This window comes from Neolamprologus brichardi, chromosome 2 (genome assembly GCF_056152115.1).
Source record: "Neolamprologus brichardi isolate AB-2024 chromosome 2, ASM5615211v1, whole genome shotgun sequence".
Taxonomy (NCBI): Eukaryota; Metazoa; Chordata; class Actinopteri; order Cichliformes; family Cichlidae; genus Neolamprologus; species Neolamprologus brichardi.
Window position 1 is genome coordinate 1,564,128 of NC_142105.1, and position 23,785 is coordinate 1,587,912.

Sequence of the window (23,785 nt, forward strand, 5' to 3'; positions counted from 1 at the left end):
TTCACATGATAAATGTTTTTATTTACATATAATCCACGTTGAGAAATGGGGAAGAGACAAACCAGAAAGAAGCAGACCAACACCAACAACCTCCTGGACAGGAAAAGAGACAATTAGATATCTCATCACACTACACAACACTAGTGGTGCAACGGATCAAAAATCTCACGGATCGGATCGGCAAAAAAAGACATAAGACAAAAATTTTTTTTTTGCCGGTTAAAAACATTCAACTCAACACTCATTCCACACAATTATTAAACAACATTATGGTTCAATATAGTGCAGTATAGGGCTTTGTATCTACCACTCAGTTCAATTTTATTTATATAGCACCAAATCACAACAACAGTCGCCTCAAGGCTCTTTATATTGTAAGGCAGACCTACAATAACACATACAGTTCATTACATCGCTGTGATATAATGAGCGGTCACGGTCACGTAGCTTTCCATTGACCTGGAGCTCCACCCGTTTGTAGTAGTTAGGGCAACAGAAGATGTCTGGGACAGTTCAGCCACAACTTTAATCTTTTCCTGCTCATACATGCTCTGAACGATCTTGTCACTGAAGTGGACGCGCAACAGGATATCATAGCATGGCTCAAGCACGTTCATCATACGGCCTCCCGTCTGCAGCTAAACACCACAGTAGCTTCTGTAATAGCTTCAGCCCGGTTGACTGGGCAGCAAAGGGCTGCTTAAATGCCACAAACTCCTCTGCTCCTCCACTTGGACCGCTAGCGCTGACCATAACTATGGCTTACAGACCCACCACGCCACCATACACATACTTTTTCCTTCTTTTTCGAATTTCGAATCTTCGGATCACGTGCGTGCCGAATCGTGGAGTGGGATCGGTTCGGATTACGGATCAACCGTGATCCGCTGCACCACTACACAACACCAATAATAATAGTAACATGTATAACTGATCAGTGATTCATATTTAAACTGGAACATTACATGTATAAAGCCTAATTTACACCATGGAGCCCTGTTTGTGAAGTTGGATTTAAGAACATGTTTACAGCCATCTCGTGCCGGTGCTGGTAACAGACAGGACCAGCACTGCAGTGGAAAGCAAGGAGACCGAAACATTAAAAGCAGTTTAAGAGTGTCTTTTGAATCGCCCCAGGCAATAAAGAAAAAACAAGGGTTTACCATCCTGTCACTCTTCTGTCTCTTAAGCAGTGAGTTTACATTGTTGGCTAGCTAAGCTACGGTTGATAGAGCACTTTATGAACGAGGACAGTGAGGAGGAGAGCTTGTTTCAGTCAGCTGCACCTGATGGCACTAAATATGTTCCAAAAACTTTAGAAACCTTCTTCTTAAATGCGTCTTTACAGGCACTGTTAAATCTATCAGTTGTTTGTGAAGGGCGCTATTGTGTAAATTAGCTTTAATACTTGTAGTGTCCACTTAAATTTCAGTATTTAGAGACGCTCACCTGTGAGTTTTGTAGGTTATTCCAGGCCATTCCTCACTTTGTACTCATGAGTGTCTGTGCTGTGCTGTTTGAAGAGCTGCAAATGGACGGCCGAGAAGCCACAAGTCACTTACATGTGCGTTTGTCAGTTCCCTATTTAAAATACATCGTAATCTTAACTTCTGTATTGTTCCGCAGATCTACAAGAAATAGCTTCAAATGTCTGTAAGACTAAAATTGAAGGAACTATTTTTTTTTTAAAAATCCTTAAAACCGCTTAAATTCAGGTGCCAGACACACTATCCTCTGATGGACCGAGCTTCAGAACAAAACACATGTTACTGTAAAAACATTAAAAAAATTAAAAGAATCTTGCTGCTCATTGCTGCCCTCTACTGTGTAAAATTAAGACAAGCATAGAGACAACACTAAGCACCATCTTTGTCACGCTTATAGCCTAGAGCAGCGGTCTCCAACCTTTTTTGCGCCACGGACCGGTTTATGCCCGACAATACTTTCACCAACCGGCCTTTGAGGTGTTGCGGATAAATACAACAAAATAAAACTAGTACCGGTACCGAAAAAAAGAAGATTTATTCATAACACACGTGAAAAGACCCAGGAAAACCGAGTAAACGATAAAAACGATAACAAAATAACGCTGAAAACTGATAAAAACCCTGAAAAACACACATTTCACACCCGAGCCTCAACTCTCGCGGCCCGGTACCAAACGACTCACGGCCCGGTACCGGTCCGAGGCCCGGGGGTTGGGGACCGCTGACCTATAGCTTATATAATAGTTTGCAAGACTTTGATTGTCAAAAGAAGCCGGAGTGCCCAGAGAGAGAGTACATGTAGGCACAGGGAGAACACGCACACTCGACAGAGGGTCACAGCTATGGTTCAAACTGGGAACCTTCATACTGTGAGGTAACAGCCCAGCCAGGATTCAGGCTCAAGAAAATCACTCTGTAATCGTCCTGCCTGACATGAATACATGCATTTAAAGGCAAGTCAAGAGTGTAAACTTCCAGTTTGATGCATTAAACAGAATTAAATCCAGAAACAAATAAAAGGGAAACTCTGCACTCTGACAACATCTAGTCTGAGAAGTCTAGAATGCAGGTTTACCCTGACATGAAGGAAACTCTGAGTTAGGGCTGGGCCATATCATACCGTTCACTGTAATACCGGTATAATGTTGGGCAACGATAAGGTAATGAAATATCGCGATAGAATATGGGTAAAATTTCCCCTTGTGGGACTAATAATAAAGGTATATATATATATATATATATATATATCAAATCAAACGTGCATGTGCGGTGCCTTTGTTTACATATGCACATGGCGGCGACGCAGAATGAGAAGAGCGAAAGCGGATCGTTGAATGAAACAGATGAACCAGAATTGGTTTGTACAAATGCTGCAACTTCAGTGGTGTGGAACTGGTTTAGCTTTTGTCCGTCAGATACACAACAAAGCACTATTTTTGGTAGAGCATGCTAGCGGATCATTGTTATTACCATGTTTTTTGGAAAATAAGTCGCTATTAAAATACCATGCGAAAAATATGATACGTACTGTGCTTCAACATAATGTTACCGTATTGTGTGTGTATAAGCTCTTTTTAAGTTTTGTGGATATTATACATGGTTACGCTGAGGATATGTCGGCCAGTTTCCACTGGAAATGCCTTTTGGTTAAACTGTCAGCAAGGAATTTGCATTTGCACTATTAAATGTTTATATAGCTTTAATGCAGATAAAAAAACAGCTGCTTGTTTCAGTGAAAATACAGTGATGGGTTTTTTTTGCACCAATAAAGTTGTGGAGTTTTAAAGTACTTTGTTTCGCGTCAGTTATATCGTCAATTATATCGTTATCGCAAATTTCAAAATATATACCGTGATAACTATTTTCGGCCATATTTCCCTGCCCTACTCTGAGTTTTTCTTTTATCAAGTGAGCCAACTTAACCTCTGAAACAAATACTAAGGTAACACACTCTGAAACCAATCTGCTGGCTAGCACGTTTTCTCCAACAAACTAAGTTACGTGACATTGGTATAGGTTGCATTCACATAACATTAAACTCCACAGAGCCTATGCAAACAAATGCTGCACTCTGAATACAACTCAAGTCACAGCGAATGCACTCAGACCTGATTGAACTACATAATCAGCTTTTTCAGAAGTTCTGCATCAACTCACAGTGGAGCTGCTTCTAAAACAGCACCTTGGTGTACATATGAAATGATGCACTCACCAAGCCCCATAGGAAAGCAGATGTTCCAAAAGCAAGACCCACTCTGAACCAGTTGGGGTTGGTCATATCAGGCTTGGAGCCTGTGAAAGCGGACCTGCAGCCAGCTGGAACAATGAGAAACCACAACAACATGAAAAAACACGGTCTTTGTATGGGCAGCCAGTCCTCATACAATCCAAGTAACGGTAAATGGATTGGTTCTTATATAGCGCCTTTCTACTTCCCTGTTCATACAAGCACTTTTTATTAACTCTGTCTAACATTTACACACATCCACACTAACGGATACATTGGAGAACAACTTGGGCTTATTATCTTGCTTAGGGACATTTGGCAAGTCAAGGATCGAACCACCAACCGTGATTAGTAGATGACCTGTTAGATTTTTTTTAAAATCTTTACACAAAACAAAACATGCACTGGAAATCTGGGTTGAAAGCAGTTGCTAATACTTTTCCAGTCTTTAGTTTTGATGCTTTATTTTACCCCTTAGTTATAAAGCCAAAACCAATTCATGCTACCAGAATGCTAAACTGAGCTAAACTAAGCTAAGCTAAGGTCAGCCCGCAAAACAAACACAGTCACTGTTTTAAATAACGAGCCAAATCACGTAGACTTAAAATTTTGAACGACGATAATTAACAGCTTTTCGTGATTTTACCTCTGCTGACGAAAACAGCCCTGGACAGCAACCGGTTGAAAGTCATTTTCGCTGAAGAGAGCACCTTCCTCTCGACTCGAACGTTCGCACCGCGGTTGATTAAACTTCCTGTCAGACCTGATACCAAGATCACCGATAAATCAAACGACCACTCCGGAGCATCCTGCCCCTTTACTGGAAACAAACATTTGATCATGTTTAAACTGGTATCTTTATACAGACATAATCCAATTTTACGTTATACAATAAAATTAACGAATTAATATGTCAGTTATTATATTTAAATATCAAGAAATTACTCTTTACCACTACAATGAAAGAACTATCACTGTGTATAACGTGGTTTAATTGCGGTCTTATCTGCACGGTGAGGTGCCAGTCAAACGTGTGTTCACCGACCACCTCCGACCTGTGAGCAGGCTCACCGAACAGGCTGACCCGGAGGAGAAGCGCGTCGGCCATTTTGCTCGGAAGGGGGCCTTGGCGTCAACACGTGAGAAAGAGAGGTGTCTCAAAAGATCGAAACAGCCTGGTATCTCTACCTCAGCCAGGAAATTATTATTCATGTTTAAACCGAAAGAGACATAAGAAGCCACTACGATGCCCACAATCACCCTGCCGCCGAAAGAGAACGCGCTCTTCAAAAGAATTCTGGTAGGTTAAAACACCCGAGATCACGTTAGCTTGTTGGCTAACGGTAGTTTGCCAAGTAGCCTTCAGTTGCGAGATCTACGAGAGACTTGCCAGTGAATTAGGGATGTGTGCGGTACGCCAGACACACTGCAATTAAGTCGGCAGTTTTATTAAGCAGTAGCTGGAGCGCCGCAAAACCAGTCACGTGTTGTAGTTCTGGTGCCTGGCCTCGGGGACGTATTCGGCTCGGACATCTATGAGCACGTTTGTCTGGGGTCTGTTTCCAAAACAGTTGCACCTTGTTGGACTAGTTAAGTTCAGTGGCTGCAGGAGCTGGTCAGCCCAGATGGAGGAGCTTCCTCTCACTGCTCCACTGATTCTTTACAGTGTCGCATAGATAAGAAGGCTCAGCTGTTTATTAAACACAGCAACGTGAAAACCGGCACATCGATCCACGTTAACCTCTCCTGTTATAGAGGCTCGAAAACACGCGTGCATGTCGATGCCCTCTGCTGTGTGCCGTCTGACAGCTCCTCACTGTGGTGTTACACTGTATCAGCATTATGAATAATACGCTTTAATGACGGGTTTGAATTGAAATATATGGAGAAAGCTTAAAGTCTTAAAAACTGCTGTAAATGTTCTGCAGGCAAGTCTGCGTGCTCACAATAACAGACCCTTGTCTGACTGTACGGTGATGAAATTTACGTCACTGGACCCGTAGGGATCCTGCAGACTTGTTGATGCTGCTTTAGGAGCATGTGGTGCTTTTCCTGCTGGCTGGAGGAAGGACAGAGTCACTGGAACAGTGTTTTCTTTGCAGACCTACAGTGATGAACGTTTCGTGGACTTGACTCACTGCGTGTCAGGCACCTGATATGATGTGCTTTGTCCTTTTCCACAGAGATGTTATGAACACAAGCAGTACAGAAATGGTCTGAAGTTCTGCAAACAGATCCTGAGTAACCCCAAGTTTTCTGAGCATGGAGGTAAGAACCTGATGCACCATGCTCACTGTCAGCCTGCAGTAGTGACGTGATATTTAATGATATTAACACAATGTGACACAGTGATCATTGTGGACATTTGTTCTGTCCGTGGTTGCACTTGAAAACACAGTCGCCCTGCTGTACAGTGGAATAAGCACCAGAATCCCAGTGTGAATTCACCCAGGAACACTGGGATTAAACAGCTGTATGTGACAGATGTTGTACTTTACACTGTGGGAAAAATAGGTTTGGCCTGGCTGCCTGCAGGATTTTGATTTCTAAACTCTACATTCAGTATTGTAATGTTTAAATCCAAAAATAAAAATGTTGCCAGTAAAACTTTGACCTGTTATCTCAGACACTGAATTAGTAATTATTAATTCTTAATATCTGCGCCATCATAACGTTTTCAGCAGCACAGACACTTTGCGTCAAAGCACAAAGTTCAGACTGCTTGCTTTTCTTTATTGCTGCTGCCACACATGCTGAGGCTTACAAACTCACACATTTACACAGGCAGACACACACGTTCACAAAAACACATACACATGGACACACACTAACTCCAGGTCGTCCAGTAGATCCAACGCTGTCAGATCCTGTGATGTCAGAAGACAGACGGCGGTTTATTCATGCTCACATTAAGATTCTTTTATTTGACTTTGACCTTTGATTCTGCTTCACATTTTTTCTCGGACCTTTTAAAATGTATTTAATGTTGCAATTAATAAAATTATTTTAAAATGCACATAAATACATTTGGAAAGGTCTTTTTTGACAGATGTTTGCAGCTGGATGCAGTTTCTATAATAGACCCCAGTGAGCAGTTCACTCTGAAAGACCTGCGTTTTTTTGCTCTTTTGAATATTTATTATTGCTCGTTAATAAGAGAGAATTTTTTTTATCTGATTACTCGATTAATTAATGGAATTATTGATGGAATACTTGCTTAATAAAATAATTGATAGCTGAACTCCTGATAGTTGAATCTATGAATAAAGAAATTAGTGGTGGCTCAAACCTTTTGCACTCTGTGTAAATGTTTTCCAAAAGAACGTCATGCTTGGAATAATTGCTGCCTGTGGTGGAGCCACATTTTCAGAATCTTGATATTGAAAACTGTTCAGTTCAATATTAGTTCTGTTGCCGACGACAACAACAGAACCGTAACTGAGCAAAAACTGGGAATAAGATGCTGGCGTGTCATACGTGTCTGTTCTGCTGATATCTCTACGATGAAGCAAACTTCACCTCACCGAGTTTCAAATTGATACCATCGGTGTATTTACTAATAATCCTGGACGAGTTTGGTCAAGGTCAGAGGTCAAGGTGTCTGAAAATCTTGTGAAGAACTTGAGAACAAGGTGATTAATGCCATAGGGGCACCTACCAGGAGGCTGACGAGTTCTGCTCTCCACCACTAATATTCAATTCAATTCAATTCAATTTTATTTATATAGCGCCAAATCACAACAAAAGTCGCCTCAAGGCGCTTCATAGATACAGAGAAAAGCCCAACAATCATATGACCCCCTATGAGCAGCACTTTGGCGACAGTGGGAAGGAAAAACTCCCTTTTAACAGGAAGAAACCTCCGGCAGAACCAGGCTCAGGGAGGGGCGGGGCCATCTGCTGTGATTGGTTGGGGTGAGAGAAGGAAGACAGGATAAAGACATGCTGTGGAAGAGAGACAGAGGTTAATAACAGATATGATTCAATGCAGAGAGGTCTGTTAATACATAGAGAGTGAAGAAGAAACACCCAGTGCATCATGGGAATCCCCCGGCAGCCTACATCTATTGCAGCATAACTAAGGGAGGATTCAGGGTCACCTGGTCCAGCCCTAACTATATGCTTTAGCAAAAAGGAAAGTTTGAAGCCTAATCTTGAAAGTAGAGATAGTGTCTGTCTCCTGAATCCAAACTGGAAGCTGGTTCCACAGAAGAGGGGCCTGAAAACTGAAGGCTCTGCCTCCCATTCTACTTTTAAATACTCGAGGAACAACAAGTAGGCCTGCAGAGCGAGAGCGAAGTGCTCTAATATGTTGTCTTACTGTTAGTTAACAGCTCTGGCTTCAGGAGCAGACAGACTTTAATAAAGTCCAAAGCTGTGAGGAAGTTTCGTCACTGTTAACGCCTCCATGATGAGAATGTGAGCCAAAGTTTATCAGTTATTATCACAGCACAGAGGTTCCTGCATCATCTGGAGCCCAGAGGAGTGCAGGCTTTTTAATGCATGTTCTTTTTAAGCTGCTGAAGTAAAGATATAATGAGCAATGTTTAACATAAAAGCCGCTAAATTACTCTCTGCACAATCTCTGTGAAGAAAGTAACATTTAAGAGTGTTGAAATGCGTCACATCCTGTCAGCTTTCTCTGACTGCGTCTCCTTCCTGCTCCAGAGACGCTGGCCATGAAGGGTTTAACTCTCAACTGTCTGGGCAAGAAGGAGGAGGCGTACGAGCTGGTGAGACGAGGCCTGCGCAACGACCTCAAGAGCCACGTCTGTATCCTTTCAGCGCTCCTGGCTTTGTTCAGCTGAACAGCAGCTGCTGAATCCTCTCTGAGAAATGTCTGCTTGAGTTCTCACATGAACTCGTGTCACGTGTGGATACTTGTGTTCATGCGTGATTTTCTCTAACGCTCTGACCACACCAGGCTGGCACGTGTACGGCCTGCTGCAGCGCTCAGATAAAAAGTATGACGAGGCCATCAAGTGTTACCGTAACGCTCTGAAGTGGGATAAGGACAATCTGCAGATTCTCCGAGACCTCTCCTTGTTGCAGATCCAGATGAGAGACTTGGAAGGATACAGGGTGAGGAATGACGAATGAGACAGCGAATCAAAAGATGGCTGTAAAAGGCTGCGACTGGCAAACTGATCTCGTGTGTCAGTTTCCTTTTTAGCGTCAAAACACGGAAAGTCGGATTGTAAACACGGACAGTTGTGACATTGCTGCTGTGCACATGATGCCTCTCTCTCTCTCCAGGAGACTCGGTACCAGCTGCTGCAGCTCCGTCCAGCCCAACGAGCTTCCTGGATCGGATACGCAGTGGCTTATCACCTGCTCGAGGACTTTGACATGGCTGCAAAGATTGTTGAGGAATTCCGCAAAACGCAACAGGTGAGCAGCTCTGGATAAGAAGGCCTCCATGACCTTAACTAAACAGTGATTATTTAAAGTATTCAAGCTGTTGCAGAAAAAGCCTTTTTCTCATCGACTTCTGTAAGTCTGCACGTCTTCCTGCAGCTGTGGCAGGTTTAAGGACATCTGCATGGGCTTCATTTTTCTGACCAGGAAGTTGTTCTCGTCTGTAGTTAGAAGCAGCAGAAGGTCTGATTGATACATTATTGTGCACTCTGGGGTGTCCAGTCCAACCTTCTAGGAAAATTACTAATAATAAAAATAATATACGTGAAGTTCAAAGTGAAACATCCTAATATGGGCATTTCAAGTCCACGTGGCAGTGTCTCATTGTTTGTGTGTTGTTTTTCAGACGTCGCCTGACAAAGTGGATTATGAGTACAGTGAACTGCTGCTGTATCAGAATCAGGTCCTGAGGGAAGCCGGGCTGCACAAGGAGGCCTTCGATCACCTCAACAGCTACGAGAAACAGATCTGTGACAAGCTGGCTGTGGAGGAGACCAGAGGTGGGTGGTGCAGTGCTGCTCGCTGAGTGGTGAACCAAGTCAAGTCTGCAGCTTCTTCTGGAAATGTTTCCGCTGCTGTTGATAAGAAAATGAATTATCAGCTTCACTGGACTTTCACCAACAAAATAGATTTGGCACACAAGGATAAAGCACGCTCAGCGTACTGTGTGTAGTTAGTGGGCAGCACTGTTGGCTCACAGCAGGAGGTGGGCTCCACTAGGGCTACACGATTAATCGCGATCTCAATTCATACTTATGTGCGATCTCATTTCCAAATGACAACGATTAAAAAAAAAAAAAAAAAAAAAAGACGACGATTGTACCGCATTTTGATCCGGGACGTAACAAAGGACGAGGGCGGAGCTTATACCACGTGATACAGAAGCTGGCTGCTAAAATTAGCAGGAAAAAACAACGGAGAGCACGTCAGGGATGATGAGAAAGTGACAGGAGAAAATCCGTCCCAACCACCCAAACATCAATAACGGGAACCTTATACAGCGCTTCCCTATACCCGTCGAACCGCAGGCACAAAGAAATTACGGAGGCTATTACTTATCACCTGACCAAAGATATGGCTCCATCAACACTGTGCAAAACGAGGAATTTAGGAAAATGATCAACACCCTAGACAAACGCTACACAGTGCCGTCCCACAACTATTTTTCTATTGTTGCTCTACCTGCTCTATACACGCAGTGTCGAGCAACAACAAAACGTGAGACATTTGTTGTTTTTATGTTTATTTATTGTTTTTATGTTTATTTATTGTTTTTATGTTCAGTCTCAACTGTTACGAAGTTGATGTGCAGTTAATAAGTGCAATAAATATTTATACTGGAAAAAAAAATCGTGAGAGAATCGTGATCTCAATTCTAAGCCAAAAAATCGTGCAGCCCTAGTTTCCACCGTCTAATTCCTCACAGTCTAAAGACGTGCAGCTAGTGCGGTTAGCTGTGAATGTGACTGTAAATGTCTCTCTGTTAGCCTCGTGACATGTGATGTCACCACCTCTCGCTCCATGGTACCTGGGATTAGTCCCAGCCCTTCCCTGCTGCTCTCCTTCCTTTTTAATTTCACTTTATTTCTGAAGCGCTTTAAAACAATATAACAGCTGCACACAAAAACCAAAATAAAAGAATAAAGCAGTGCAGGGTAAGAGGTTTAAGACAGAAGGAGGAAAGGTGTGTTTTTAAATGGGTTTTGGAAACAGCAAGAGATGGAGCTGCCTGACCTGCAGTGGCAGACAAAACTGCAGAGGCTCCTCTGCTTTTATCAAAGGTCTTTGTGACAGTGACCTGGTTAACTGAGGAGCACTGACGGCGTGTAGGAGTGAAGCAGCTCAGACAAATAAGAAGGGGAAAGACCAATGAAGGGACACTAAACCTGAGGTGATGTGCTCTCGTTTGCTTGCACCAGTTTAAAATCGCGCAGCAGCATTTTGTACCCGCTGCAGACGTGACAGGGAGGCCTGGCTGATTCCAGTCTAAAGACAATCACAATAATCCAGGAGACGTGATGAATGCATGGATCGGAGTCTCTGGGTGGCATCTGAACAGGACCGGCTTAATTTTGACAGCTGCCCCCACTGCTCCAGTGTGGAGGTGAGACTGTGTCAAAAGCAGCTGTTAGATCTTAAAGCACAGGTAAAAATTCCCAGAATCCATCGCTGAAAATATGTCATTAAAAACTCTTAAAAGAGCAGATTTGGTGCTGTGGTACGTTTTAAACCCAGACTGGAACATTTCCAGGTGTAAACAACACCTTTGTTGGCAACTTGGAGGGCGACAAAGCAGAAGGGTCGAGGTTTCTTCAACAAACAAAAGGGGAAAGAAAAGAATGGCTGTGGGTGTAGTTGGTGTTAAGTGTGAGACCTTTGAGTCAGCGAGTGTTTGTGTTTGCAGGAGAGCTGCTGCTAAAGCTGGAGAAACATCAGGAGGCTTCAGAGGTCTACAGAAGACTCCAGGAAAGGAACCCAGAAAACTGGGCCTACTACCAAGGCCTGGAAAAGGCCTTAAAGCCGGGTGAGAACGTTCTCATCCAGCACACTTCTTCTGTTGTTGCTTATTATAATGAAGGCTGCTGCACAGGCAGCGTGGACACACGTTTGTGATTGCAGTCACTTGGAGCCACAGATTCATCAGAATCTCTGCATTTGAAAGTGCAGCTGTCATTTCATGTCTCGAGTCTTCAGTGGTTGTACACGCTGATCCTCTTTCACAATCTGCACTGGACGCTCGAACGTAGCACAAATATCTACGAGCTGTGAGACATGTCTGCTGCTCTATACTCCAAACTCTGAGCTCGTCCCAGTCTGTGTGTCTGCTGATGCTCCAACAGCAGCGTGGCGCCATGGCGCCTGCTCTTTGTGCTGTAATAGTGTGGGGGTGTGGTCATCAGTGTTGGTCAAGTTACTTGAAAAAAGTAATCAGTAACTAATTACTGATTACTTCCCCAAAAAAGTAATTCCATTACTTTACTGATTACTTATTTTCAAAAGTAATTAATTACTTAGTTACTTAGCTACTTTTTAAAAACATAATTTACAACCTGAATAGGTGATAAAGTGATAGATCTTTCAGCCCAATTCTACTTTTTCTACATAATCATACAAAATGTAATCAAATGGAAAAGTCTCTTTTTAAAACTTGTTTTATTAGTTTTAATCTTTTAACTTTATGCATCAAGCAAAAATTTAATTATCTGCAACATTCTCTGACTGGAAGAAATTAGTTTAACATTTAAACCTATTTTCTGCACATTCCAGCACATAAAATAAAATATTTTGTGTGTGTTTACACTCAGTCTTTCAAATAGATGCAAGTAAAACACAGCAGAAAATAAATAAAGTCAAAGACTAGCGGTCCTGTTGCTCTATTTTCACCTGTAAAGCAGGAGTGGGGTAGGCGGAGGGTTACCCTGGTGCAGGTGTGCAGCGGTCAGTGGAAGAATCCGCGAGTTTCTCTGTGAGTTTCCCATTACGTCGTAGCTACTCGGTGCTTGTTTGGAAGTTTAGGGGTTTTTTCGCTGTAAAAAGAAGTTTTCTTCCCACGCACAACGGACACTAATGTTTTTGTCACTTTTTATGGAATCAAACTCAAAGTAAGGTCAGTACTTCCACGCTTTAAACGCTGCACGCTCATACTCTCTCTGCACTCGATATATGATCCATTGTTGATCTGCACACAGCTGTTGTCACGAACGTCGCACTCGCTTACGTCACTGTCATGAGACATTCTCGCAAAAAAATCACGGTTTTAGTAACGCAGTAACGCAGCGTTCCTACGGGAAAGTAACGGTAATCTAATTACCGTTTTTGCAATAGTAATCCCTTACTTTACTCGTTACTTGAAAAAAGTAATCGGATTACAGTAATGCATTACTGCCCATCTCTGGTGGTCATAGCACACTCTCAGCTCTTAACAACCACGTTCATCCCTTTGTAGTTACAGTTTGTTGCACCATTTGACCACCAAACAAACTGAACTCAGCAGATCTCCTGAGTGAGCACAAGTTTGGATTGTGATATTAACCGACCGCTGCAGTGTCAGTTGACCATTTTCTCCTTTCTCTTCAGGCAGTTTAGAGGCGCGGCAGAAGATTTATGAAGCGTCCTGCATAAAGTTTCCTAAAGGCCTCGTTCCCCGAAGGCTGCCTCTCAACTTCCTCACAGGTAAACCTGGATTTCTGTCTGTTGTCTTTTATTTTATCACAGTGTTGTTATTCTCATACTTTACTGCTTCTGTGAGGTGGTGTTTTTATTTTTTAAATAAAGAGAAAAAAGGATCTTCTGGCTGTATCTGTGTCAGTAACATGATGGACCCAGCATGTTTATATCAAGTATGCACTGTCAAGAAAACGGTCGTCAGTAACTGGAAAAATAAAAATAATCTTAATTCTAACCAATATAAAAACCATCTAATAGATCACATTAGTCTTGATACAGCCTCTGCCATCACATTTGATCAATGCCTTTGATCGGCTTCATCACCTAGTGGGGGGGTCATGGTTTGGTCCTGCCTTCGCTATTGTGGTTGATATGGGGGTAGGGACGGCCTTAGGGCGTCTGGGGAGTCCCTAGGGATGTTTTCCTGGAGGGCCTAACCTGGGGGATGTGGCCATGACCTGGTTGGGGGCTCTGGGGGCTCTTAGATGGTGTTTTCCTTGTGGCTGCGTACAGCGGAGATGGGGGGGGGGTCTGTGCTGGCGGACGTTGGTTACTGGCCTGGTAGCCTGGCTGCCCCGGTGGGTCCGGGACGGGCCACTGCAGGGGACCTCTGGTGCATCGGCCCAACTAGGGGGCTCTAACTGGTGGGAGGCTGTTATATCATTCACTCAGAATCAGCAGAAACAAACTGATTAGTTATGAGTGTAACTCACATTTTAGTGGCAGCGTAAACCTCACTGTGTGTTTGCTGTGTTTGTGCCACAGGGGGGCGGTTTCGTCAGTCTCTGGACGGCTACCTGAGGATCAACTTCAGCAAAGGCTGTCCTCCCGTCTTCACCACCCTCAAATCCCTTTACAGCGACACAGAGAAAGTACGTTTGTGGCGTTTAAACTCGAGTCTGCTTTAAAAACGTTCTTTAAAATAAAGGATAATAAAGTTGTTTTCTCTACATGCAGGTCACGGTTATTGAAGAATTAGTCGTCGGCTATGAAACCTGTTTAAAAAGCTGTCGAATGTTTAGTGAAAATGGTGAGTGCTAATTGGTTATAATGGTTTCCAGTCTCCATTTATTTATTTGAATGTTTGTGAGTTGAACCCAAGCTCAGTGACAGCTGTACTACATGTGTGCACAGATGACGGGAAGGAGGAACCCCCCACCACGCTGTTGTGGGTACAGTACTTCCTGGCACAGCACTTTGACTTCGTTGGCCAGCCGCGCCTGGCGCTGGAGTTTATTAATGCAGCCATCGACAGCACGCCGACGCTCATTGAGCTCTTCCTCATCAAAGCCAAGATCTACAAGGTGAGGTGGAAAGCTCTGCACACACAGGTGTTTGTTCACTGTGATGTCTGCTAACCCGGCTCCTCTGCCCTCCAGCATGCAGGCAACATAAAAGAAGCCGCTCGCTGGATGGACGAGGCTCAGGCCCTGGACACTGCAGACCGCTTCATTAACTCCAAGTGTGCCAAGTACATGCTGAAGGCGGGCCTCATCAAGGAAGCAGAGGAGATGTGCTCCAAGTTCACACGAGTAAGCAGATGGCATGTTTGAAATGTTGCCAAAGTGATAAAACTGCAACATTGTGTCAGTGATCGAGAGGGAGGAGTCACTGAGAGGGAGGAGTCACTGAGAGGGAGGAGTCACTGAGAGGGAGGAGTCACTGAGAGGGAGGAGTCACTGAGAGGGAGGAGTCACTGGGACGGGGAGTGAGAACCTGAGCTGGTGTTGTTTGGCCTTCAGTTTGTACTTAGCGCTCAACAGCAAAGCCTTGAAGTTAAGAGATTATATATCAGTGTCTCATGTGTGTGTGTGTGTGTACACATATGTATATATATATGTACTCGCCCCTGCATCGTTACCCTTCAAGCTCGGTCCTCTACCAGAGGTCTGGGAGCTTGAGGGTCCTGCAGTATCTTAGCTGTTCCCAGGACTGCGCTCTTCTGGACAGAGATCTCCGATGTTGTTCCCGGGATCTGCTGGAGCCACTCGCCCAGCTTGGGAGTCACCGCACCGAGTGCTCCGATTACCACTGGGACCACCGTCACCTTCACCCTCCACATCTTCTCCAGCTCTTCTCTGAGCCCTTGGTATTTCTCCAGCTTCTCGTGTTCCTTCTTCCTGATGTTGCTGACATTCGGGACCGCTACATCTATATTCTTCTGCTTTTCCACCGCTATGTCCGGTTGGTTAGCCATCACCATTTTCTTTCTCTGTATCTGGAAGTCCCACAGGATCTTACCTCGGTCATTCTCCACCACCCTTGGGGGCGTCTCCCCTCGGGACTTCCAGGCCGTACTCGGCACAGATGTTTCTGTATGATATGCCGGTCACTTCGTGGTGGCGTTCCATGTACGCCCTGCCTGCTAGCATCTTACACCCTGCTGCTGTGTGCTGGATTGCCCCTGAGTCAGTCATCCTCCTGCACCTGGGGTCTTGCCTGGTGTGATAGACTCCAGCCTTCTGAATGTTGGAATACTGAGATACCTGTTGTTTGGGCGTCAATCTGGATGCTGAGTATCGAAGATTGCATAGGTCCCTCATCCTGTTCATGCACAGGGTTCGTACGGGTGCTTGAAATCCTTGAAAATGCTTGCATTTTAACAAGGTTTGAAAAGTGCGTGAATTTCAGACGTGGTGCTTAAACGTGCGTGAAACTGTATTTCAGTCACCACAAATAACTATGTGACGAATAGTTTTCTTATCAGATAGAGAAATAAAATGAGCCGCAAACTGTAAAAGCAACATTTCTCCACCCTGCACCTCCGCATGTCAGTCGATGCGTGGCCCCGCCCCTTCCCCCGGACAGTCAGGGATGAGTGCACTAACCTGACGTTGCTGTTTTAATAATAATAATAATGGATTGCATTTATATAGCGCTTTACAATGCCACTATTCATTCACTCTCACATTCACACACTGGTGGAGGCAGCTACAGGTGTAGCCACAGCTGCCCTGGGACAGACTTAATGAGTGTTTGATGGAAAACAACAGTCTTGAGTCACATGACAGGTGAGTCCTAATAACTAATTTTTGAGTATGTGTACATAACACATGCTAATGTTTAAAACTATTATTATTATTTACATGAGATTTTAGCTGAGATTCAGAGGTTTCTGTGGACACCACTCATGTCGGCACTTATATTTCTGACCTCGTGATCTCCTTCGTCTTGCCCCCGTTTTTGGTGGTGGGGGTGCTTAACTAGTTAAAACAAACATCTGTCTCCTACGTTTGTGTCACACAGGAAAGAAGCATCAATATCTGATGAGCAGTTTTGTGCAGATTTCTTGTTCTGTGTGGTTGTTTTTTTTTTTTTTCAAGTGGAAATCTAAAAGGTTGATTTGTTCACATTTGCACATCTTAATTTTTCAGAGAAATGTGTTTTTTGAGTTTGTACACTATATAAAGCTACCATTTCCTTTTTTGTGTGGTGCATTTTTCTCTGTTTTAACAAACGGGGAACAAAGAACATTTAAGTCGACCTAAGATTTGTTTTAATTTTTACATGGTCTTACTGAGGTGATGCAAAGTGAAACATGCATTTTCTTTTTTTGGTAACGTGCTGGAAAAGCTTGAAAGTGCTTAAAAAGTGCTTAAATTTGACCCTGAAAAATGCATATGAACCCTGCATGTAACCTCTTCTGCTGGGTTACTTGTGCAGCAGCATTCCAACAGCGCCCTATTTTAATCTCTTACCCAAAGATACCGTCTTGTTCCTCAACTCCCGTTTCAATGGCATGTAGTCTTACCACTGCAACCACCAAGTACCTGCAGAGGATCAGGCAAGTCCTGAGGAGTCAGCTGAATGGTAAGAACAAGATCCGGGCTATCAACACCTACGCCCTGCCCGTGATCAGGTACCCTGCTGGGGTAATAAGATGGCCAAAGGAGGAGATAGAAGCCACTGACATAAAGACCAGGAAGCTCCTGACCATGCATGGAGGGTTTCACCCCAAGTCCAGCACCCTGAGGCTGTACGCTAAGAGGAAGGAAGGAGGGACTGCTGAGTGTCAGCACCACAGTCCAGGAAGAGACAACGAACATCCACGAATACATCAGGAAGATGGTCCCAACTGACAGCGTGCTCAGTGAATACTTCAGGCAGCAGAAACCCACGTGTGTGTGTGTGTGTGTGTGTGCGTGCGTGTGCGTGCGTGCGTGTGCGTGCGTGTGTGTGCGTGTGTGTGCGTGTGCGTGCGTGTGCGTGCGTGTGCGTGTGCGTGCGTGTGTGTGCGTGTGTGTGCGTGTGTGTGTGTGCGTGTGTGTGTGTGTGTTGCATTGCCTTTTGCATCACTCTGTGATTAAGGAGCTTGGAAAGAAAAGCGTCTGGACTTCTTCAAGTTGCTTGAAGACGTTTCACCTTCATCCGAGAAGCTTCTTCAGTTCTAAGGTCAAATGGTGGAGAGTCCCAGATTTAAACCCTGTGGGAGTTTCCCCCCACAGAGGGACAACTTAAAGAAGTCCAGACGCTTTTCTTTCCAAGCTCCTTAGACTACGATGACCTTCACAGACATCACTCTGTGACACAACAAACCTGCTGTCAGTGCAGCTGTGACTGAAATGCTGTCAAGTTCAGCTCAAAGCTGAAAAGATCAAAGATGTGATCCGTCTGTTTGCATGAAGACAAAACACCAACCTCGTTGTCTACATAAACCTTTTCTTCAGCTACGCAGCTTCAGCTTCAGCACCAGCACATGTCATTTTCCTCAGTTTGTCTTCTGGTGGCACAAAGTAAGTTTGGAAGTTTGTGTATTTCAGGAAGGCACGTCGGCAGTGGACAACCTGAACGAGATGCAGTGCATGTGGTTCCAGACAGAATGTGCCTCGGCCTACAAGGCGCTGAACAAGTGCGGAGAGGCCCTGAAGAAGTGCCATGAAATTGAGAGAGTGAGTTCACTGTTCACATTCACACGTTCCACCCACAAACATTTAAACCTTTTCTACGATATCCTCCTACCTCTCTAATTCAGGTGACAATCTCTGGCTTAAGAAAAATAAAAGATTTCCAAAAACATCACAGATTGCAGCACAGTGTTACCTTTCAAGTTCAGCTAATTTCCACAAAGTCTTAATCCCAATAACTGAGACGACCTAAAGTTATCATAAAGTTTTCTGATTACCTGCTGATCACAGCTGCCCCCTTCTTCTCTTCATCAGCATTTTGTGGAGATCACTGATGACCAGTTTGACTTCCACACCTACTGCATGAGGAAGATGACGCTGCGCTCCTACGTGGACCTGCTGAAGCTGGAGGATGTCCTACGGCAGCACCCGTTTTATTACAAAGCTGCTCGCACTGCAATACAGATCTACCTGACGCTGCACGACAAACCTCTGACTGATGACAGCAAGCAGAGCCAGGCAGACACGGGTCAGACTCTATGTGCATGTGCAGTACGACTCTTTTAACTGGCCCCTTTTGAACTGGTTCTTATATTTCTATCTGAGCACTCAACACACTTTACACAGCTTGCCTCATTCACCCAATCACACAGGCAAGTTCTTCCTGTCTACCATTCATACACATTTGTACTCAGATGGATGTGTCGCGATGCAAATTTAGGCTTAGTTTGTTTGTAAGGATATTAGGCACCAACCTTGGATAGATGGCTTGATATTTAGCTTCTGAAATACAGATTGTTAAAGAGTTAAAGATGATTTTAACTTTCTGAACACTCGTGGGGGGTCTTGGCTTTTTTAGTCTTTGCTTGCAAAGATGTGTAACTTTCATACCACTCAGAAAACAAAAATGGATGCATTTTCCTGCAGAACTTGTGTAAAACTATCTCTGTAATAACTAGTACATGAAAACAGCATTTTTAAATTTGGGACATTGCACAAAATGTAAACAAACAAACAAAACTGAACTAAGACAAACAAAAAAGCCATTAACAGTTCTGAGTTTCAGAATCTGATATGTTCACAGACTCAATCCACAAGCTTAGGCTTTGTTCTGCAGCACAGGCCTGCACACACAGCCAAAATCTTTGGCCTGGTGTCCTGTACAGCAGCGGTCCCCAACCTCGGTTTATGCCTGACAATATTTTCATGGACCGGCCTTTAAGGTGTCGCGGATAAATACAACAAAATAAAACTAGTACCGGTACCGAAAAAAAGAAGATTTATTCATAACACACGTGAAAAGACCCAGGAAAACTGAGCTAACGATCAAAACGATAACAAAATAACGCTGAAAACCGATAAAACCCTGAAAACTATACATTTCACATCTGAAATGCCGCTTTGAGCGCTGCAGGAGAGTAGAAAAGCGTCATATAAGAATCAGTCCATTTACCATTTAGAGCCTCAGTAGCATCGGGTGTCCACTTGTTGACTGTAAGTTTAGTTTAGGCTGTCTCTGCACACAGGGTTTGTAACGTGTGCGCAAAAACCAAGTTGTGGTCTGTTCTGTCTTCAGACGTAGCAGACATGCAAAGCTGGAGTAGGCACTGCATTATGTCGTAACACTGGTTTTCTCTTTCTTCTCTATAGAAAATCTGACAGACAAGGAGCTGAAGAAACTGCGCAATAAACAGCGAAGAGCACAGAAGAAGGCCCAGTTAGAAGAGGAGAAGAAGAACGCAGAGAAGGAAAAGCAGCTCAAGAACCAGAAGAAGAAGAAGGAGGATGATGACGAAGAGATTGGAGGGCCGAAAGAGGAGCTAATACCAGAGAAACTGGCCAAGGTGGGCAGATGTTTGCAGCTGGTGCAGCTGCCCTCAGTCATACATGTTACTAATGAAACAACTCCTCCTTCCAGCCGGAGAATCCTTTGGATGAAGCAGTCAAGTTCTTGATCCCACTGAAGAACCTGGTGCGGAAAAAGGTGGAGACTCATCTGCTGGCTTTTGAGATCTACTTCAGGAAAGGTGAGACGGCTTCAGCACAAAGACTCATCTCAGTTTGTGCTGTTGTGTTGCTGTTCCAGTGCCTACATCCATAGTAGGTGTTCCAGAAGTATCTTATTGTCACAGCAACATGACGTGCAGGTTTAGTGTGGAGCAGTATTTGCTTTGATGCTGCAGGGTTTAACTCTGTAGATGAAGAGGGAAAGTGTGGGTGAGGGTCTGCAGGCCGCTCTGACTCCCATGTCCCCACCCTTTCTCTGACCGCTGTTGAAGTTCTTCTGGAGGACGAACTGGAAGTTCTCATGGTCCATGGCCTCTGAAATGCCACGCTGGTACTGCAGTGCACTTGTGCCCTCACTATATTTGTGGGTACACCATGCCTGTCAAACATCCTGTCCTGCTACCTGATTGAACTTCCTGGTGTTTTTCACCAGTTCCTTCCAGCATCTCCCCCAGCAACGGCACAAATCAAAGCACAGTAGGACACATTGCCCAACCCAGAGGTGCAGAGAAACATCTACCTGATGGTATCTCTCACCTTCATGCTCCTTCAAGCTCAGGCTCCCCATTAGGAAGGTGACGTGTCAAGTCTCGAGCTTATTTCAGTAGCCAGGCGTCAGACTGCAAGGGCCTCAACTGGTGACCACAACCCAATTCACTCGGGTGGTGAGCCCCAAGAAGGCGGGCCCATGTTGCTAATGACTCTATGGGCTAAGGCTCGGCCACTAGAGCCTCTCCTTCATGGCCTGGTTCCAGAGTGAGGTGGAGATGATGGTCACCTGAATGAGAAAGGCACAGAAGAGCACCAGGATGGAAGAGATTGACTCATGGAAATGAGAAAGCTTAAGAGATGTAACAATAACTAGCAGCCTGAACATCTAGAAATGAAGGTAGATGGATGAATTCAGAGTTCGACTTTCTTACATTCTGCAAAAATGACAAAAACGTTGTCCCTCTGTCTTTCTCCAGAGAAGTACCTGCTGATGCTGCAGTCCATAAAGAGGGCTGTTAACATAGAACCTTCTAACCCATGGCTGCATCAGTGTCTTGTCCGCTTTTTCAAAGGAGGTAAGTGTGACCTTCTGTGAGCTTTGTGAACTGCTGTGATCGTCTTTGGGTATCACCGTTTAAAGCTTCACTGGGCTCTGTCTTATATACTTACAGTGAGTGAGAGCACGGATGTGGCAGAGGCAGTGAGAACGGTGCTGAAGCACGAGATCTCCAGGCTGTTTGGAGAGAGCAGCCCTCAGAGCTTCAACAAGAGCTACCTGAGCCAACACTCCAACTCCATCCCACACAGACTGGCTGGTACGCAAACCTGGTGGTGAATGTTATGACCCACTGTGGGCTCAGACACTGTGGGCTCTGTGGGGTCAGACACTGTGGGCTCAGACACTGTGGGCTCAGACACTGTGGGGTCAGACACTGTGGGGTCAAACACTGTGGGCTCTGTGGGGTCAGACACTGTGGGGTCAGACTTATTGTGTCTGAAAGAGAATCTTTAGAAGTGACAGCTTTGGGTCAGACCACAGGTCTGTTATTATGAACAAAGAGTCCTTTTTAAAAAACATTTTTACACACAGCATAAGAGGAAAATAAGCACTGTGCTAAAATCTTTTGTTCACTCTTTGAAGCCAGGCTGTAATCTTTATAAAGATGGAGCATTAGTCCTCCGGGTTTTCTGAAGCTGCTGTTTTACTCATTTTCACTTCAGTCTTGAGCATTTTGTCGTATATTTTAGTGAAAGTTGCTAATTTTTTGAGTTTATTGGAAAAGGATATAGGATCATAAATACACACGGTGCGTAATTACATATGTAATTGCAATTTCCAAACACATGCAGCACACCAAAGACGAAGGGTTTCAAAGTGTTCTCGTGCTAATTTAAATTCAGGCCTGCACCTTTAGACTCAAGATATGAAGGATCATGTATTGCAAATGTATTCCTGATGTTATTTTACTCACTTATTGTTAGCAGATTAAATATGCGTCTCTCTGGGCAGCAGCAGGTTGCTAAACAAGAATAGCTGGTTATAAGCTGATATTGCTCTTAGCTTATAAACCCTATAAAACTAGTATCATGCCAGCTAATGTTACCCTTTTTTGGTATCTAAAAACTAAACTTTTCCCCTGATAAACAGTTTAATTACATTCTCACACCATATTGGAGTTTACTCACCAAGCATCAGAGTCCAACAAAGTTAATTTCACTTCAAAGACTTTTCACTAATACCGGCTAACAGAGGCTAATAGTAGCTAACGGAGGCTAATAGTAGCTAACGGAGGCTAATAGTAGCTAACGGAGGCTAATAGTAGCTAACGGAGGCTAATAGTAGCTAACGGAGGCTAATAGTAGCTAACGGAGGCTAATAGTAGCTAACGGAGGCTAATAGTAGCTAACGGAGGCTAATAGTAGCCCTTACTAAGAGTTCAGGATATTTTCAACAACTTGCCTCTGTATTGCTGTCATCAGTCAGAAATGAGCTTCTCTGACTTCTCTGTTCATACCTGTTTACTGATGTTGAAGAGCCTGTCACACCAGGTCTCCCCATGTGCTTCAGAAAAACCCTGAAACATTTTTTCAGGAGTTTTGTACATGACCAGAAAGAGTGAATCAAGTTGCCAGTGACAGATTTGCATCTCTGACAGACGGGTGAGATGTTGGGGTTATGAAACCTTTCTGTGGAGTAATGTGGCATCCACTGCACGTGACTGTGACAGGAATAAGGAGACTTATCAGCGTCAGTATTGAATTTATTCATCCGTGGTGTCGAGTTGGGCACGTTTGTTTTTTTAAAATATATAATCTCACATTTTTAAGTATCAGAAAAAATCTTGATGCAGGGATTTTGTAAATATTCTCTAATTGTGTGAACGACACAAATGTATTTTCTATCTAAAGATCCCAAATGTTACACTTGCCTTTCTTTTTACAGACTGTGAGTTTAGATCAGTTTTCCAATTAGTTTCAAAGAATGATTTCCACAAATTAGAGCATCATAAAGTACATATTGGCAGCCTTAATGTATTGTTTTGTCTATCCATCAGATTCTGAGTGTATTTAATAATAACAAACCTGTTACTACAATATGATTTAACTTGAGTAGGGTGATGGAGATCAGCAAGCAATGTTGTTTTATTCTTATGGGATAGTTGTTCATACGCAGCCACGCTGGGCAGGTGTGCAGTGTGGACCGTTTTCCCACCATGTGAGGAGATGGACAATCCCAAGGGAAAAAGCCAACTTCCTCTGATTCTGGCAGATAACCTTTTGAAATTCTGACTTCTTTGTAATTTTCCACTCTCAATCACTGTAACAAGGAATTGGCCAAACAGATGGCAAAAATGTGGCAGAACAATAATTTTAGTTAATTGTTTTAATTTGACATCCTCGTACCAGGATGGATGTCCCGCTTTGCTTCCTCTCTTATTTTGCCAAATCAGCTGTGGAAGGTTCTTCTGGACTGTCTGTCGTGATTCCCGTCCATCGCTGTTATGAAAGGGACGGACTGTAAATAAGTAACATCCACCCAAGAGGAGACCGGCATACATCTGCTTACCTCCATTTATAGAAAAACCAGAAACTGATTTGGTGTTAAGAGAGAGGGGACTTTGTGGATTAGAGACAGGTCAAAG

At 43.9% G+C, this 23,785-nt stretch overlaps 2 protein-coding genes across 3 annotated transcripts in view; one reads left to right on the forward strand and one right to left on the reverse strand.

Annotated features, from left to right (window-relative positions):
- ndufc1 (NADH:ubiquinone oxidoreductase subunit C1) lies at window positions 1-4,985 on the reverse strand. Its single transcript, XM_006803676.3, has 5 exons — window positions 4,786-4,985; window positions 4,361-4,534; window positions 3,700-3,803; window positions 1,450-1,525; window positions 1-93 (listed from the first exon to the last, which is right to left on the reverse strand). Exons 1-4 carry the CDS (start codon window positions 4,820-4,822, stop codon window positions 1,466-1,468), a joined length of 375 nt encoding a protein of 124 aa, XP_006803739.2. The 5' UTR covers window positions 4,823-4,985; the 3' UTR covers window positions 1-93; window positions 1,450-1,465.
- The window catches only part of naa15a (N-alpha-acetyltransferase 15, NatA auxiliary subunit a), a 25,501-nt gene continuing 6,518 nt past the window's right edge, over window positions 4,803-23,785 (forward strand). The window contains exons 1-18 of one of the 2 annotated variants that reach the window (XM_087845830.1): window positions 4,803-5,014; window positions 5,898-5,982; window positions 8,383-8,487; window positions 8,639-8,796; window positions 8,971-9,105; window positions 9,479-9,632; window positions 11,537-11,656; window positions 13,210-13,305; window positions 14,065-14,171; window positions 14,257-14,329; window positions 14,434-14,603; window positions 14,679-14,831; window positions 18,060-18,188; window positions 18,459-18,672; window positions 19,794-19,987; window positions 20,062-20,170; window positions 21,119-21,217; window positions 21,314-21,457. In XM_087845830.1, the coding sequence (XP_087701956.1) occupies window positions 4,961-5,014; window positions 5,898-5,982; window positions 8,383-8,487; window positions 8,639-8,796; window positions 8,971-9,105; window positions 9,479-9,632; window positions 11,537-11,656; window positions 13,210-13,305; window positions 14,065-14,171; window positions 14,257-14,329; window positions 14,434-14,603; window positions 14,679-14,831; window positions 18,060-18,188; window positions 18,459-18,672; window positions 19,794-19,987; window positions 20,062-20,170; window positions 21,119-21,217; window positions 21,314-21,457 (2,299 nt within the window). In that variant the 5' untranslated portion in view covers window positions 4,803-4,960. The remainder of the gene's footprint in view (window positions 5,015-5,897; window positions 5,983-8,382; window positions 8,488-8,638; window positions 8,797-8,970; window positions 9,106-9,478; window positions 9,633-11,536; window positions 11,657-13,209; window positions 13,306-14,064; window positions 14,172-14,256; window positions 14,330-14,433; window positions 14,604-14,678; window positions 14,832-18,059; window positions 18,189-18,458; window positions 18,673-19,793; window positions 19,988-20,061; window positions 20,171-21,118; window positions 21,218-21,313; window positions 21,458-23,785) is intronic. The other variant, XM_087845820.1, reaches the window with a different exon arrangement.